The 17694-nt window shown below is 47.0% G+C and overlaps 1 protein-coding gene across 2 annotated transcripts in view; it reads left to right on the forward strand.

The window, feature by feature from the left end:
• The window catches only part of SCFD2 (sec1 family domain containing 2), a 311415-nt gene that overhangs the window by 256776 nt on the left and 36945 nt on the right, over positions 1-17694 (forward strand). For both annotated transcript variants that reach the window (XM_020284618.2, XM_075997920.1), the window contains exon 6: positions 15940-16085. In XM_020284618.2, the coding sequence (XP_020140207.2) occupies positions 15940-16085 (146 nt within the window). The remainder of the gene's footprint in view (positions 1-15939; positions 16086-17694) is intronic.

Here is a 17694-nt window from a genome sequence, read left to right on the forward strand (position 1 = left end):
CTTCTCCTGTAGAACTCAACATTCTTGCAGCACAGAAACAGTTTTTTTTGAAATGAGATGAGTGGTAATATGTCATTTGTATGAATAAAGAAATAACAAGAGAATTCTCGATCTTAGTCCACATTGATATAAAATAGGTCTTATGCTATAATTATATTAATCCAGATTCAAAGAGACAGAATGTGTTTAAAATTATAAATGTTATCCTATCATTCAATAAAGCCCATCGAGACTATTTTTAGTGCTTATGATCTTTGTCAATTTCTAAGGCTTTATCTGCTAAATAATTGTGTGCCCATTTGACATTTGGATGTCTTGAAGCTTTTATGTTTAGGCTTTCATTTCATTAGATTTTTTTGGTAAATAGAATGTTCCCAGTGGGCTAAGAATAAAGGTATGCTGTGTGTCTGAATTCACCCCTCCCACATGGTTCTATTTTAGGCATCTTGAAGGGTTGGGAAGAGAACAAGGGAGCCAAGAGTGGTCATAGAGAGTCAATGCTACTGTGAGCTCAGGGTGTCTCTTCGTGTCAGCCCAGCATGCTAGGTTTTGGTTCACATACTGCTGTGGTTTGAATGTCTCCGCTCCAAAGTTTAGGTGTGGCCAGTGTGTTGGTATCAAAAGGTTGGGTCTTCGCGAAATGATTAGGCCATGAGGGCTCCTCCCTCATGAATGGTGTTAGGTGCCCTTCTGAAGGGACCTCACGGGGGACTTGGTTTTCTCTTGCTCTTCCTGGTACAGATGAGGGAAATTCACAAAGTTAGAACGTGGGCCCAAATTACCCACCGCATGGCGAGTGCTTGAAGACCATGTTAATACTATATATTGACCAAAGAGATGCTATTGTTGGTTCTGCCGTGGGAAGATGTAGCAAGAAGGCCCTCACCAGGCACCTTGATCTTGGACTTCCCAGCCTGCAGAACCGTGCGGAAATAAATTTCTGTTCTTTATAAATAACCCAGTCTTGGCCGGGCGCGGTGGCTCACGCCTGTAATCCTAGCACTCTGGGAGGCCAAGGCGGGTGGATTGCTCGATGTCAGGAGTTCGAAACCAGCCTGAGCAAGAGCAAGACCCCATCTCTACTATAAATAGAAAGAAATTAATTGGCCAACGAATATATATAGAAAAAATCAGCAGGGCGTGGTGGCGCATGCCTGTAGTCCCAGCTACTTGGGAGGCTGAGGCAGAATTGCTTGAGCCCAGGAGTTTGAGGTTGCTGTGAGCTAGGCTGACATCACGGCACTCACTCTAGCATGGGCAACTAAGCGAGACTCTGTCTGAAAAAAAAAGAGCCCTGCCAGCTCGTCTTCTAATCTACTTAATGCATCAACCTCTCTGTAGTTAGATTGTCAAAGCATCCGAAGACAGGAACTGTGCCTTTAGTTTCTAACATAGGATTTGTTTCTCTGCTTAGACCCCAAGGGACTTTTGGAGTATGGCCTAGCAGCCCCTGCTCTGAGACATTGCCACGTGGCAGAGCCGTTTCTTTGCATTTCCAAATGGCAGGGATCTCCTGCAGCTCAGAATCCGGGTGTGCATCACCGAGTGTAATCAGCAACAAGCCCGGACCATGCTGGGGCCCTGCCTGGGTGGAAAGGCCTAGAACTTTCGATGCTCAGCAGCCCCTGAGCCCCCCAGGCCCCTTTCTGCTCCCGTGGCTGTCCATTCTGCCGGTGACCGTCGCAGATCAGGCTCTGTGAAGTTCTGGGGACCGTGACCAAGAGTCGTAGACAAGCAGGGAAGACCAGTGGGCAGTTGCCCTTTGGTCCTCTCGAGTTGGGGTGCCAGCTGCCCCAGGAATGTGTGCTCCCTGCCTCGGTTTAAATGCCTAAGCCAGCTGGGCCAGGGGCCGCTGTTACCAGCAGGGCAGGCTTCTCTTGGCTTTCATGGGTGACTTTGATGTCATCCGCCTCTGGCAGCATGCCGCCATGGCTGTGTGTGCCAGGGCGAGACATATGGCGTATTCTTCCCGAATGTCGCCAATCTGGACAGGAAGAGAATTACGTTAATGGCGCTGCTTTATTTAGCTGTTATTCCTCATTTATTTTCCTAGCTTTCCTTTCTCTGGTATTTTTTTACTTTTTTCTTTCTTCCTGCCTTTGAGTCTACGCCTCAGTCCGGCCCCATCCTTACTCTAGCCAAATAGCTCTTATCACACTGTAATGAAATTGCCGCTCTACCATATTACCCCGAAAATAAGAGCTACCCAGAAAATAAGCCCCAGCAGGATGTCTAAGCATGTGCACAATAGAAGCCCTACCCCGAAAATCAGCCCTAGTGATGGGCGTGGCTATGGAAATCAGCCCTAGTGATGGGCGTGGCTATGGAAATCAGCCCTGGTGGTGGGCGTGGCTATGGAAATCAGCCCTAGTGATGGGCGTGGCTATGAAAATCAGCCCTAGTGGTGGACGTGGCTATGAAAATAAGCCCTGGCGATGGGCGTGGCTGCGCAGCGCATCTGCACAACCCACACATGTCATCACGGAGCGGGAAAGAACACGAGCAGCCCTTCTCATCTGCCCCGTGAGAGCTCTAGTGCTCCACAGGAGAGATCGGGGCCAGTGGTTCTAAAGGAAATAGAGTCGCAAGACATTCAGGATGGAATTCGGGGTCTGGAGAGTGAGGATGATGTTCCAGAAGAAGACGACTTCACTCTATTGGAATCAATGTAGATGGTTTTACCGTACTTAAAAAAAAATAACACATGCCCTGAAAATAAGCCCTAGGCTGTCTTCTTGAGGAAAACTAAATATAAGACCCTGTCTTGTTTCCGGGGAAACACGGTACTTGTCCATAGCCCACGCTAGACTGTCAGCTCATCAACAACACTGCCTTGCTCTCTCTGAGGACCCGAGCACAGGGCCTGGCATGAAGTATGCTCGCTACACGTGTCTGGGGAATGTCCGAATGCCTTTCCCACCTGGTGTTGTATGTTTGGCCCTTAGAGTAATCTAGTTGCATGTGCTTTTCATAGACAACATAGTATAGTCACCAAAGTCAGAGGGACCTGGATTTGAAACTCATCTCTGTCACTTTCTAGCTAAATCACTTTGGCTAAGTCACCTTTCTTCTCTGAACATCAGTTTCCACGTGAATGAAATGGAGATAACACCTACCTCTTAGTGTTACCAAGAAGATCAGGTGTGATGACTTACAAATATCTAAAACATAATAATAGTCAATGAAAGGTTGCTTTCATTTCTTTTCTAATTGGTTATGTAGATTCTTTATTTCGTTTTCTTCTCTTTCACCGAGAATTTGGAGGGTTGGTATTTGTATCAGTTAGGTTGTGCTCATAACAAATAACCCCAGAATCTTGGTAGTTTAGGACAACGATGGTTAGTTTCTTTGCTGTGCTCTGCGTCCACCTCAGGCCTGGGGGTCTCTGCCCGAGAGCCAGAGGGTGCCTGGCTTCCATCATCACTGGGGCAGGTGGACCAGAAATGGCGCATGTCACTGCCATTCATATTTTACTGCCTAATGCATGGTCCTCCCTCACTCAGGCAAGAGCGAAATCCTACCACACACGAGAAAGAGGAGAACTGGGAGATCGTTGAACACCAGTGGCTGCCCCAGCAGTATTTAAGATGAGTTAACTCTGAAGTACAAGGAGATCTGATTCATTTAAGTTACCCTGATCTTGACTGAGAGTGAAGGATTGTTGCACAAATGAGTAAAATCAGTAAAATTGTAATGGCAACTGCTTAGACTTCTCAAGAGAACAAGTTATTTTAAGGATATTAAGTGTTAGTTATTAGTTATAAGGCACTTGAGCTACAATCTGGTCTTAAATGCTCATCACAACAGGCAGCAGAAACCTCTGCTTGTTAGTATTTTATAGATTAGCTCTAGTATCGGTATTTACTTGCAGGTGATAAAAGTACATTTCTTTCTAAATAGCTCATGATTTAGGCTTATCATAATTTACACTGATTTTTCTCCAAGCTATTTATTTAAATTTGAACTATTTTACAGTATTTATGCTGTACTTTTTTTATCATCATCATTCAGGTATTTATTGATTTCCTGCCATGGTAAAAACATCTCTGGGTCTAGATTGCCTATATCCAAATAAAGGTTCTGCTATTAACTGGCTGTGTGGCCTTGGGCAAGTTACTTGACCTCTCTGTGCCTCATTTTTCTCGTCTATGAAATGGGAGTGATGATAGTATCTACTTTGTAGAACAGTTCAGAGGATTAAATGAATTAATATATGTAAAGTACTTAGAATAGTACTTGGCACATAGTAAGTATTCAATAAACGTTTACTGTTGTCATCATTTTTAGGCACGGTGGAGAAATACAAAGGAAGTTTAATGCAGGCAGAGATGTTTACGTGTTGTTTGCTGGTCTATCCCATGCTTAGACCAGTGCTCCATGGCTGGTGCTCAGAAATACTTGTAGAGTGAATCGGTGCATGGGCTCTACCCTCGTGAAATTTAAAAGTAATCTTAATCCTTGGTTCCTTTCTTGCAACAGTGAGAGAGTTCTCTGCTCTTGAAGCTACCTGGACCAACCTTGAACTTTCGGGATCCAGGGTGAACCGGCTACTGCCCTCCCTGGCTTAGCCAGATGGCTTCCAAACAGATCCTGGCTGAGATGCCAAGCCCTGGCTTTGCTCGCTCGCTCCCTCTCCGCCACCTCAGCTAGGGACTCTGGCGTTCCAGCGTTGAGCCTCTCACGGCCGAGGCCGGCGCCCGTGAAACCACCCTAGCATGTCAGCCTCCTCCCGTAGCAGCCCGGACATTGATGTGACTTTCTGCCCCATCGAGTGTCACTGTGTTCTTACTGTCAGGAAGGGCTGGGGACACGCCGCAAACGGGCGTGTGACATTCAGCGCTTGTATGCTCTCTACCACGGCTCCTTCCAGATGGCCACCTCTCCCCCAGGCCCATGCCATCTGCTGGCGTCCACTCGCTGGCGTAAGACGGCATTGGGCGCGTGGGCGCTCTTTCCTTTCTCGTCTCTGTCCGCGCGTGTGCTCTCTCCTCCTGCGCCTTTGTCTGCCGACTCTGTGTTGCAGGCTGCATGTGATCTGGCCCTGCCTTTCCCTCTTACCTGCTCTGCCTCCCTGTCCCCCTCACCAGCCACTTGGCCTCCTTGCTTTTCTGGAACCTCCTAAGTAAGCACGTTCCTGCCTCAGGGCATTTGCACTTGCTAGCCCTCTGCCAACAAGGCTTTCCCCCGGGTATCTGCAGCGTTTACGTGCTCACTTCCAAATGGTCTCTCTTAAAATGCCATCTCCTGGCCGGGCGCAGTGGCTCTCGCCTGTAATCCCAGCACTCTGGGAGGCCGAGGCTGGAGGATCGCTTGAGGTCAGGAGTTCGAGACCAGCCTGAGCAAGAGAGAGAGAGAGAGACCCCGTCCCTACTAAAAATAGAAAGAAATTAATTGGCCAGCTAAAAATATAGAGAAAAAAATTAGCCGGGCATGGTGGCGCATGCCTGTCATCCCAGCTACTCAGGAGGCTGAGGCAGGAGGATCGCTTGAGCCTAGGAGTTGGAGGTTGCTGTGAGCTAGGCTGATGCCACAGCACTCTACAGAGTGAGACTCTGTCTCAAAAAATGCCATCTCCTCCAAGATGCTCTTTTCAGCCATATCTAAAATATCTCCTGCTTCCACTTTTCTTCTGAGCACTTATCTCCAATGACCCATTGCGAGTTATTTGTTTGCGTATTTGCTTATCTATGCCTGTTTCCTTCCACCGAAGTATAGTATAGGCCCCCATGAGTACAGACACTATACCTTTGGTGCCTAGCAAGGAGGTAACATTCAATATTTGCTTAAAGGGAGGAAGATCAGCTTACAACTAATAAATAAATGAGTTGATTTAAAGTCAACTTAGGCCAGGCGCGGTGGCTCACGCCTGTCATCCCAGCACTCTGGGAGGCCGAGGTGGGAGGATCGCTCAAGGTCAGGAATTCAAGACCAGCCTGAGCAAGAGCAAGACCCCGTGTCTACTAAAAATAGAAAGAAATTAATTGGCCAACTAAAAATATATAGAAAAAATTAGCCGGGCATGGTGGCTCATGCCTGTAGTCCCAGCTACTCGGGAGGCTGAGGCAGGAGGATCGCTTGAGCTCTCCAGGAGTTTGAGGTTGCTGTGAGCTAGGAAAAAAATCAAAAATATATAAATAAAAAAATTTAAAAAAATAAAGTTGAGATTCCCAGTCACACTGGTCACATTGGCCAGATTTCAAGCGATCAAGAGTCGTAGGTAGCTAGTGGCTACTGTACCGAACCACACAGGCTCTGAACCACCCACTCGCCCACACGCGTCCTCCGTGACTCGTGGCAGACGCGGAGTACCTGGGCAAACAGCGGTGTGCTTGCAAATGTCCCCGCACACGAGCCCGTGAAAACCTCGAACCCCTAAATCTCTATGATGATTCATTTTTGTCGAGAGTTTTAATCGTCCTGTAGACAATGCGATTCTCGTTCGTTACCTCCACCAGAAGTTGAAGGAAATAGGTAGGAGACTCCCGAAGGAGCCTAAGTCTGGATTGGGGGTGGGGGTTGGGCCAGGCATGGGGTTCCTGGAGGGCTGCAGACAGCTGTCCTCTGAACCCCAGCAAGAAGCCTCGCTCTGTCCTCTGTCCTCGGGGTTAGTTTCCCGTCCTGCCCCTTCCAGCCCCTCGCCCTGCTTTGCGACGCGCCTTGAATGCGCTCTGAGCCCTGCGTTGCAGGAGGCAGGCGCCTTGCAACTCTGCAAGCTTTCCTGATGTCTCTGCGTTTGTTCCTGGGGCTTATTCTGGCCAAGAGCAATGTGTGTGTCCCCTTTTTTTCCTTGCCAAAGCCCACGGGCAGCCCTCTCTGGCCCTCATCCCATCTCTGAACCAGGCACGGCTCACCCACACGCTAATTCATGCTGCCTCCACAAGAAAATACAGAAAAGTGAGAGACGAGGGGCCTCATTTCGCGGGAGCTTAGATTTCAGGCATAGCGACCCTGGCCTGGCTCAGTGGGGACTTGCAGCGACAGGTGCACTGGAACCTTAGACCCGGCAGGGAGCGATTTGCCTGTGTGCTGGGGGGCGGGGAGGGCGTAAGGGCCACTCGATCCGTCTGCGACTGGAAGAAAAATCAACTCCGATTGCCCTTCTATTCTTTTAAGAAACAAAAGGGATGAAAGAAACTTTAGGCCAATAAGCTTCCCTTTCATTCTTTCCTTTATTTCTGAAATAGATCAGAAAATGATCCCACGTTATGAACTAACCACCTTGCTTGCCCTCCCCAAAAAATATGAAAAGAAAAAAAAAAAAGACACTCCTGTCGCCCCATCCTTCCAGAAACTCCTGATAATGAGCTCAGGAAGGCTGGTGCTCAAGAAACATAATGAAAAAGAAAGGTTTTAAAGAACTCTTCTAAATGACAGTGAGAACAAGGGCGGGAGAGGGCCAGCCAGTCATTTGAAGGGCTTTTAAATATGCTGTGGTTTGGACTTTAGATTTCACCCTTTTCTACAGACAATGAGCTGCAGCGCAGGTTTGTGTCATTAGCAGACAAACTACAATCTGAGCGGAATGTTCTCTGTAACCTGGTACGAAGGCATTTCCCCGCCGCGCACCCTAGCCGGGGAAACCGTGTCATTCCCACACTCTTTACCCCAATTTCTTAGGAATTTCTAAAATAAAGTACAACCTTATCTCCTAAAAAAAAATTCTCATGTGCTATTTTTAAAACTAGCAATCAGAGGGGACTTGGGCTAAGATTCGGAAAGGAGCAAGCATAGTGCACCTTGCTAGGGTCCTTCCCAGCTCCCTCCTTGGCCCCCTCCTCCAGGAAGCCTTCCAGGTGGTCTTCTCGGAGGAGCCCGGGGCATCTGCCGCAGCTGTGCAGTAGGGTAGAATCCACCCCAGTCTTCCCAATTCAAAGAAAATAAAGTGAGCAGATCAAATTCTTCCCACCATACGTGTCCATCCATCCCTGTGTTTTCTCTTTGTTGCTGCTTCACCTTTTGTAGCCCCCCTCTCTCCCAAAAAAATCACAAGAGATAAGGAAATAGCAACATAAAAACGGCCAGCTGTGTGCTTCACTTGTGAGCATGGTGTGGTGACTCCTGTGTGTGCCTCCTTTGCTCCTGGTTCAGAAGATCAAAGCGACAGCAGCGGTGACATCCTGTTCTCCTCCAAGTGGCAGTGTAGCTCCCCCCGGGCTCCACCACCTGACAGCTGTTTGAAAACAGCCACGTTCAGATAATGTCCCAGGTCGGCTCTGAGAGTCCAGCCAACCCTTCTGAGCTATTCAGAAGCACCAGAAATGTCAACACACTTCGGAAGGGGGCTTACGATAGTATCAATGGCAAGTTTGTAACCCAATAGAATTAATTCGACTGGATAAAAACAACCCGCCGTTTAGGAAGCACTTGAACTTGGCCGCGATTAGTGGTAGGAGCCTGCGTGCCGCCCTCCCTGGGACAGGAAGGTTTGTGACCCTGAGCCTGCTCAAAGTGACCATTTGGGCGTTTCCCCCACTGGGGCAGGTCTCAGTGCTGGGAAAGGGGCCCAAAGTCTAAATGCCGTGAGATCTGATTTTCTCATGTGACAGCTTCCTAATAGAAGATATCTTGTAACTGATCAAAAATCCAATGCTGGCCGGGCGCAGCGGCTCACGCCTGTCATCCTAACACTCTGGGAGGCCGAGGCGGGCGGATTGCTCGAGGTCAGAAGTTTGAAACCAGCCTGAGCAAGAGCAAGACCCCGTCTCTACTATAAATAGAAAGAAATTAATTGGCCAACTAATATATATAGAAAAAATCAGCCGGGCATGGTGGCACATGCCTGTAGTCCCAGCTACTCGGGAGGCTGAGGCAGGAGGATCGCTTGAGCCCAGGAGTTTGAGGTTGCTGTGAGCTAGGCTGACGCCACGGCACTCACTCTAGCCTGGGCAATACAGCGAGACTCTGTCTCAAAAAAAAAAAAAATCCAATGCCTACCTTTTTAAAGGAATAGCCTGAAACATTGTAGTTCAATCACCCTGGAGGCTGGACTTCAGGATCTCTTTGTCTGCAGTGTATTTAGATCGATTTCATAGACCACATAGCAACCGCTGCAGGAAATTGCATTAGTTCTTATGCTACAGTAGCACATTCTTTACAAAGTCCTTGATGCTTCCCTTATTGAACCCATAACGTCTTAAGATCAAGAAGCTGCTTTCGTGCAGCCATGGCAGCCAGAAGAGCTGCTTCGGAGAGATTTCCACAGGCATCTCAGAGGATATTTTAGAAATAGTTGGGGTTATTTGGTTGCTTTTGTGATGATCTAGGAGTGTCTGTTTTGCTCACTCCCGATGTTTCCAGAAGCAGCACAGACATTCAGGATCAAGGAGCTGCCTGCGTCCCCACCGGAATTCTGCTTCCTCAGCCCCTCTGGCAACTTGACCTTGCACCCCAATCAGCCGGGCATGGTGGTGCATGCCTGTAGTCCCAGCTACTCGGGAGGCTGAGGCAGGAGGATCACTTAAGCCCAGGAGTTGGAGGTTGCTGGGATCGAGGCTGACACCACGGCACTCACTCTAGCCCAGGCAACACAGTGAGACTCTGTCTCAAAAAAAAAAAAAAAAAAAAAAAGTGCAAATTCTAAAGCATATTCCTGGCGATTTTCCTTCCTTCGGGCTTCCCTATCACACGATTCCCCACAAAAAGCCTCAGAGCTGGGGCTAGAGTTCTGGGCAGGGGCGTGCAACTGTGTCACGGCCTCTCCCGAATGTTCTCGTCTTCCCACGTCCCCCTCTCATCCAACACCTGTCACTTGTGCCTCTAATCAGCTGTTTGAAAAACCTGAATTTGCTGGAGGCTTTAGAAAGGAGTAGAACTGGTTTTTGTTATGTTTTTCAAGATGACAGCTGATATGTATAAAAGATGATATGATCCATGTGTTATAAAACATACCTATATAATAAATACCCATGAACACACCCTATGCTTTCAATTCGTATACCTCTTCCCAGCCTCCCACCCTGCCCAGAGGTAATCCCACCCTCAATTGTGTTTTGTTTTGTTTTGCTTTGTTTTTCGAGGCAGAGTCTCTCTTAGTTGCCCAGGCTAGAGAGCCGTGGCGTCAGCCTAGTTCACAGCAACCTCCAACTCCTGAGCTCAAACGATCCTCCTGTCTCAGCCTCCCGAGTAGCTGGGACTACAGGCATGCGCCACCATGCCCGGCTGATTTTTTTCTATATATTTTTAGTTGGCCAATTAATTTCTTTCTATTTTTAATAGAGACAGGGTCTCGCTCTTGCTCAGGCTGGTTTTGAACTCGTGACCTTGACCGATCCTCCCGCCTTGGCCTCCCAGAGTGCTAGGATTTCAGGTGTGAGCCACCGTGCTCAGCCTGCAATCCTTTTATAAAATAAGAATAATGAATTAGAATAAGAATAACTCTGCCCCCCTCGTGGTTCTAAAGCATATCTCTGAGCCCATGCACACCTGCTCTTCCCAGTGGAGTTATGTGCTTCCCAAGAGTCAGCTCTGTTTGTTCTCGAACCTGCTTATGCCAGTTGTACTTGTTACTAAGTTGCAACATTTAATTACATGTTTTCACATACCCATGAAATATGAACTCGAAAAGAAAATTGTTTCGGTGAAAACCTAATTGAATGGTTTCAAAAGACTCAGTAAAGATAAGTCATTTTTAAAATGCTTTTGAATTAGATATGAAGGCAAATGGAAAAGATTGAAAGAAAAACACTGAAATCTAGAAGCATTCTGCCCACAGATTGTACTGCAGGTGACTTTAACTCCTGGTTCTACTTTAGGTGGACCACGTAGTATGTCAGAAATTCTACATGGTAAATAATGGTTTTTTAAAAATAACTCTATGCCGGGCGCGGTGGCTCACGCCTGTAATCCTAGCTCTCTGGGAGGCCGAGGCGGGAGGATTGCTCGGGGTCAGGAGTTTGAAACCAGCCTGAGCAAGAGCGAGACCCGTCTCTACTATAAATAGAAAGAAATAATTGGCCAACTAATATATATACAAAAAATTAGCCGGGCATGGTGGCAAATGCCTGTAGTCCCAGCTACCTGGGAGGCTGAGGCAGGAGGATCGCTTGAGCCCAGGAGTTGGAGGTTGCTGTGAGCTAGGCTGACGCCACGGCACTCACTCTAGCCTGGACAACAAAGTGAGACTCTGTCTCAAAAACAAAAAAAAATAACTCTAATCGGCAGACAATACTCAAAGAAAAGACTTGGTCGTTCATCAGAAAATTAGGGAATGAGAGCACATGTATATTTTAATTTAAAACAAAATTAAATGTGTATGTATATGTCTTTATTTTTTTTTACACATCGTTTGAATGTACATGTCTTTATACATATAGGTGGCTATGTGGATTTGTAGATGGATGAATATAGACACGTGTGAGAGACAGAGATCTATTTTTCATGATCCCTCTCTTTTAATGACTTTTCTAATCATTCTGTCCCAAGCACATCTGCAAAGAAGGCTTCTATTGTCATTCATTCATGTCCTACCTCACCAGGGCTGCCCTCCTTAAGAGTGGTTTCATATAATCAGCATCGCTAGAAGATTCCACTGGTGATGCCGCTTGCTAAGGTTTATTTGTTTTTGGGTTTTTTTTTATGTATTTTTATTTATTCTTTTTTTTTTCTTTTTCTCTAACATTAACATATGTAGCTCATAAGGTTTATTTGCTTTTCATTGTGCTTTCTTTTCATTTGCCAAACATTTACTGAGAGCCACTGAAAATTGTTACTGAAAATTGTTTCGGTGAAAACCTAATTGAATGGTTTCAAAAGACTCAGTAAAGATAAGTCATTTTAAAAATGGTTTTGAATTAGGTATGAAGGCAAATGGAAAAGATTGAAAGAAAAACACTAAAATCTAGAAGCATTCTGCCCACAGATTGTACTGCAGGTGACTTTAACTCCTAGTTCTACTTTAGGTGGACCACGTAGTATGTCAAAATTACCACGTAGTATGTCAAGACTTCATTAGAAAAGCAGGTGTTGCCGGGTGTGGTGGCTCACGCCTGTCATCCTAGCACTCTGGGAGGCCGAGACGGGAGGATTGCTCGAGGTCAGGAGTTCGAAACCAGCCTGAGCAAGAGCGAGACCCCGTCTCTACTATAAATAGAAATAAATTAATTGGCCAACTAATATATATATAGAAAAACTTAGCCGGGCATGGTGGCGCATGCCTGTAGTCCCAGCTACTCGGGAGGCTGAGGCAGGAGGATCACTTGAGCCCAGGAGTCTGAGGTTGCTGTGAGCGAGGCTGACGCCACGGCAGTCACTCTAGCCTGGGCAACAAAGTGAGACTCTGTCTCCAAAAAAAAGAAAAGAAAATCAGGTGTTTGAAAAGCAAGCAAAGGCCTGTCCGACGGGTGGATGGGTGAGGGGGCCTGACCCGCGCACACTGTCCCCTGGCCGTGTCACCCCCCAGCAGCCCACAGAGGTGGCCGCCTGTCGCTTAGGGTCGCGAGAGGCAGGCCAGCGGGAGCAAATCGGAGGAGACAGCAATCAGGCCTTATGTTCTCACACCCCAGGCCGCGAGGAGCACGAGGACCAGCCCTGGGCCAGGTGACAGCATGGCCCCTTGACCAGACTTACAGTATATTTTACGGCCCTGGCTTTTCCCAAGCGCGCGTGAGGAGGCTGAGGGGCCTTTAGAACCACGAGGAGAATAATATCTATAAACAGGGAGGCGTCCCAAATCCTCCTCTAGCCGTGCCCTCCTGTCCCCGGCTGACCCCGCCCCGCAGGTGACATGCTCCGTGCGTGGCCTGCATGCGTGTGCGCGTGTGTCTCTCCAAGGCCACTCCAGCTCCAGTTCAGACCGAGGCACCTTCCGACGCAAGGTGCTCTATTTTCCTGCATACCCAAGGAATAAAACCCAACTTGTGGAGACCAGGCTCTTATGAAAAGAGGCCCCAAATGCCAGGCAGCTTCCGGCCACCCGCTGAGAGAACCTGCCAGAAGGGCAGCGCCGGAGCCAGGGGCGCTGCTTCCCTGCAGCCGTCCCTGGAGGCCGGTTGGGCTGTTGGGTTCTGTCCCCGTTGTCGCTTTGTTGGGGCTGGGAATGTGGGTCCCCGCGGTGGGCAGAGCCATGGAAACCTCTCGTCTCACTCTGCAGAGGCGAAAGGACTTCAGTAAGTGGAGAAGGGTGAGCAGGGGACGGAGGGCTGGCAGCTGAGGACACAGGACCCCTATTTGGTTGCTCTGAGGAGTAACTAGACCCCCGCCCGGGAGACCCCAAGCCTTCCTGAGCAGGAAATCGCAGGGGCATGAGTCATTCCCCCCATTCTGGAAAAACATAGGTGTGCCCTAGGGCATTGGGGGCCTCCCTTATCAAAAAGTAGACAGCTGGGGTACATAGACCCAGCTCGGCCAAAGGCTAGGATCAGCTTCTGGTTTATTGTCTATTCAAACTAAGTAGCTTAAATGAGAATTGACTGGAACCGTACACTTAGAACTCCCTCACAAAAGGCTGTTACCTCCCAAGCTGGCTTAATGGAAGTAACCGAATACAGCGCCCTACAGAGCAGCTGGGCCCAGAATGTGCCTCACACCTTGTGTGGCCAAAAAAGAAGGTTCTAGGGTCCGGCTGCAAACCACACTGTTAGCATGGAACCCAGGGACAGACCCCAGGGCTTCCCAAGAAGGATGACTTTTGCAAATGCCTCCATTTTAAAAGCATATCTTCAGTTTAAAGGGGAATTAAATTGATATGCGTGGTCTTAGCACATAGAAAAGACAGCAGAATGTCAGGTTTAGCAGGACTGACTTTGGAGTTAGAATGCAAGAGTTTTTGAATCTTAGCTTTCCTGTTTACTGGTTGAGCATACTTGTGTTACTTAACTTCTCCAGGGCTCAGTTTCCCCATCTGTAAAAGGGGAATGATACTAGTCCCTACCACACTAGGTTTCTGTGAAGATTAAATGAGATAATATGTACAAACTTCTTAGCATAGCTGCTGGCGTAGAGCGAGCTTTCAGAGATTATTGGTATTGCTATTATCACAGAAAATATTAATAATTTATCCCATTTAACAGCCTTTGTACCCATATTCCCTCTTATCTAGAACTCGTAGCACATGTTTGGAATGAGCTGCGTTCACAGATGAGACTTGGGCACGGAGGAGCTCAGATTTGCAGTCACAGGGACATTTTGAACCCTGGCTCTGCACAGGGACAGTGACGTGATGTGATCTTGCACAAGTCATTGATCCTCTCTGATCTGTATTTATAAGGGTGTGTGTGTGTAACTTTCATTTTAGGGTTTGTGTAAATGAATGTAAATCTCTCTTTCAGGGAAGATTGATATGATTATGAAAAAAATGCTTAAAGACTGATAAAAATGGGTCCCCTTTAGCCTGGGGTCCCAAAAACATATGCATCAAAGAATACTTGTTTTGACGATAACAGACAGGTTGGAGAGAGTTCATGGTTTGGACAGAAGTTGGTCTTGTACAGTTGGTTTAAAAAATGAGTGTCGGCCTGGTGAGGTGGCTCACGCCTGTAATCCTGCACTCTGGGAGGCCGAGGAGGGAGGATCGCTCAAGATCAGGAGTTCGAGACCAGCCTGAGCAAGAGCGAGACCCCCGTCTCTACTATAAATACAAAGAAATTAATTGACCAGCTAAAAACATGTAGAAAAAATGAGCCAGGCATGGTGGCACATGTCTGTAGTTCCAGCTACTCAGGAGGCTGAGGCAGGAGGATCGCTTGAGCCCAGGAGTGTGAGGTTGCTGTGAGCGAGGCCGACACCATGGCATGCTAGCCCGAGCAAAAGAAAGGAAGAAAAGAAAAAAACAACCAGTGTCTGCGGACAGGAGTGCTATATAACCTGCACCTCCTTAAAATGGGGAAAACAACAGCTCCTACCCCATAAGGGTGACACAAAAGTTAATGTGTTGATGTATCTGATATATTTAAGTGAATCAAGAAGGCACAGTTTAAATCTCTTTCTCTCTTTTTGAGACAGTCTCACTTTGTTGCCCAGGCTAGAGTGAGTGCCGTGGCATCAGCCTAGCTCACAGCAACCTCTAACTCCTGGGCTCAAGCGATCCTCCTGCCTCAGCCTCCCAAGTAGCTGGGACTACAGGCATGCTCCACCATGCCCAGCTAATTTTTTCTATATATATTTTTAGTTGGTCAATTAATTTCTTTCTATTTATAGTAGAGACGGGGGTCTCACTCTTGCTCAGGCTGGTTTCGAACTCTTGACCTTGAGCGATCTGCCCTCCTCGGCTTCCCAGAGTGCTAGGATTACAGGCGTGAGCCACCGCTCTAGGCCTCTCTTTTTTTTTTTTTTTTGACTTCCAACTTATCCATGATTATTTCTCTTCTGAATGAGCTTCTAACGAAACAGACAGCAAGTCTATTTATAAGTTTCAAAAAGAAATAGAATGATAGCAGAGAACAGTCATCTCGTTAGGTCCCTTGTGTTTTATGGGCTTGGAATGGCTGCCTTCTGGAAGGTACCATATGCTTTGTTGGCACTTTAGACAGATGCCCATCCTGGCAAGTTCTGTTGTCGCAGAAACTCTATAGTCTTTCCCATTCGTGCTGTCCTACTTTATGGAAATTGTTTGTGGGACTCAGCACGGGAGTTTGATCATCACACGCGCTCGTGTTTGATCATAACACACTCTTTTGTGTCTCTGTATATTTTCCCAAAGCTGTGTTCTGAGCAGCACAGGCCCTGGGGGCTTCCTTTCTGTGGCACCTCTGCAGTCTAGGGGTGGAAGCCCGTGGCTGCAATCCCAGGCAATTTCGAGCTCTTCCTCTGTCAAAGGCGTTTATCCTCAATACGTTGCATAGCTCTTAGACGACTGCAACGGCCCAGTTGGTGAACAGCCAGCGAAAAACTGGGTTAAAAAAAATAAATAAATAAAAATCCCAACTGCGTTACATTGAACTCAAACTGTCAGGATGAAAACTTAAAGACTTGCTCACCCAAGAAATTATCTCTGGATTCTTTCAGGTTGTGACTCTTCCATTAACCTGACATTCCAGAAATCCAAAATTGCCACGGATGAACTCTTTGCTTCACTCCGGGATATCGCTGGAGCTCGGAATCTCATGAAGCAGTTTAAGTCCGTGTATGTTCCCGGGAACCATACCCACCAGGCAAGTGTATCTGTTTTAAAGTCACCTTCTGATAATCCATTGTGCTTTTAGGATTCGGGGACCACAACTATAAGAAAAGTTTCAGTTTTGTCCTCTGTGCTATGAAGAGTTGGTCCCAGACAGCCCTGGCAAGGCCCCTGTCCTCTTTGGGCCCCCAGTCACTGCAGGTACTGAGGGGCCAGCCTTAAGTGATTCCCAAGTTTATGGGCATACGCCATGTAAACACATCTTGAGCAATTAGAATACTGCAAGTACCTAATAATACTAGAACAAGGGGGAAAAGTTTGTGACAATAAAAACATTTGTTATTTAAAATTCCCCCACTGCTTTCTAAGGAGGGTAGGAGAAGCTAGGAAGGACATTTTGACCGTTGATTGGAAAGATGGTGTAAAAATCGAAGATTAAAGGGATGATTCCTCTGTGAAAACTCAAGAGAGGAAGAATGCATAGAAAGACCCAAAGAGAATCTAGAGTAAAGGAGTAAAGAGCCATCGAGGCTCAGAGTCCCTGCCGGACAAGGCCGGGGACAGAACTCAGGTTTTTGGTGGCCAGCGATGAGATTTTGGGCAACAGCAGATATTTCTGGCAGGATTAAAGATCACAGAGTTTCATTGTGGGGAATCTTCTTCCCAACTCCGCACGAAATCTTTGGTAAAATCTACTCTATTTATCAAGGCTCTTTGGAGAGCAGAATGTGCTGTTAGTGGGGACCAGGGCACAGTGAGTGGTTTGGCTTCAGGATGCTGACTTTTTTAAGCAGAGAGACAAGAGTTCATGCTACCACCACAGCCTAGGAAAATCCTTGCTTTGCCTCCAATGTACAGCATGCATATAGCAGCTGATACCTGAAGAACATTTCTGCATTTTGTTTTTCCTTTGCTTCCCGAAGCAAGTTAAGCCAGAGAGGTATATCATCCCAAGATCCAGGAAGTCCAAGGGACATGCCACAGGCACATAGACAGCCAGGGGTAGATGCCAAGTCTTTGCTGCCAACCTAAAACCTCCTCTTCCACTGTATTGTGGTTCTCATAGACGTTCTAGAAGCATTGATTGGTGGTGCTGATGGGCATCTGAAATCACCCACCAAGACACTAAAGACTTCCGAAACTGGTACTCAGAAACATCAAGACTCCCATCCTTTTTCAAAGATCTGAGAACACCCCCACCACAAACTACAGACAAATCACTCAGATAATTAATCATACGTCGTTTTGTCATTTTTTAAAAAAATCAGCAATCTCAAATACTGTGGCGGGGGGCTAGTTCCAAAAGACATGATAAAACTGGTGATAGATGATGAAATTCAGGCCAAATAATGTCAAGAAGCAAGTGGCCGCTATAGCTGGTGAAAAGAAAATAAATCACAATATTAATGGGATCTTTTCCATTTTATGATTATCACTGTGACGGGTCTGGCCAACTTCATGTAAACATGTCGGCTATAAATCTTGAGTGTGATAAGGACAATGATAAGTTTCTTAGACCTTATCTCTATAATGCCAACACTGCAATTTCTCTGGGCCTCAGAACCCTGTCCTGTAGCTACTACCTTTGGAAAATGGACTTTCCCCTAACTGCATATATTTCGCCTTCTAGTGAGTCAATAACA

The sequence above is a fragment of the Microcebus murinus genome, chromosome 26, assembly GCF_040939455.1.
Source record: "Microcebus murinus isolate Inina chromosome 26, M.murinus_Inina_mat1.0, whole genome shotgun sequence".
Lineage (NCBI taxonomy): Eukaryota > Metazoa > Chordata > Mammalia > Primates > Cheirogaleidae > Microcebus > Microcebus murinus.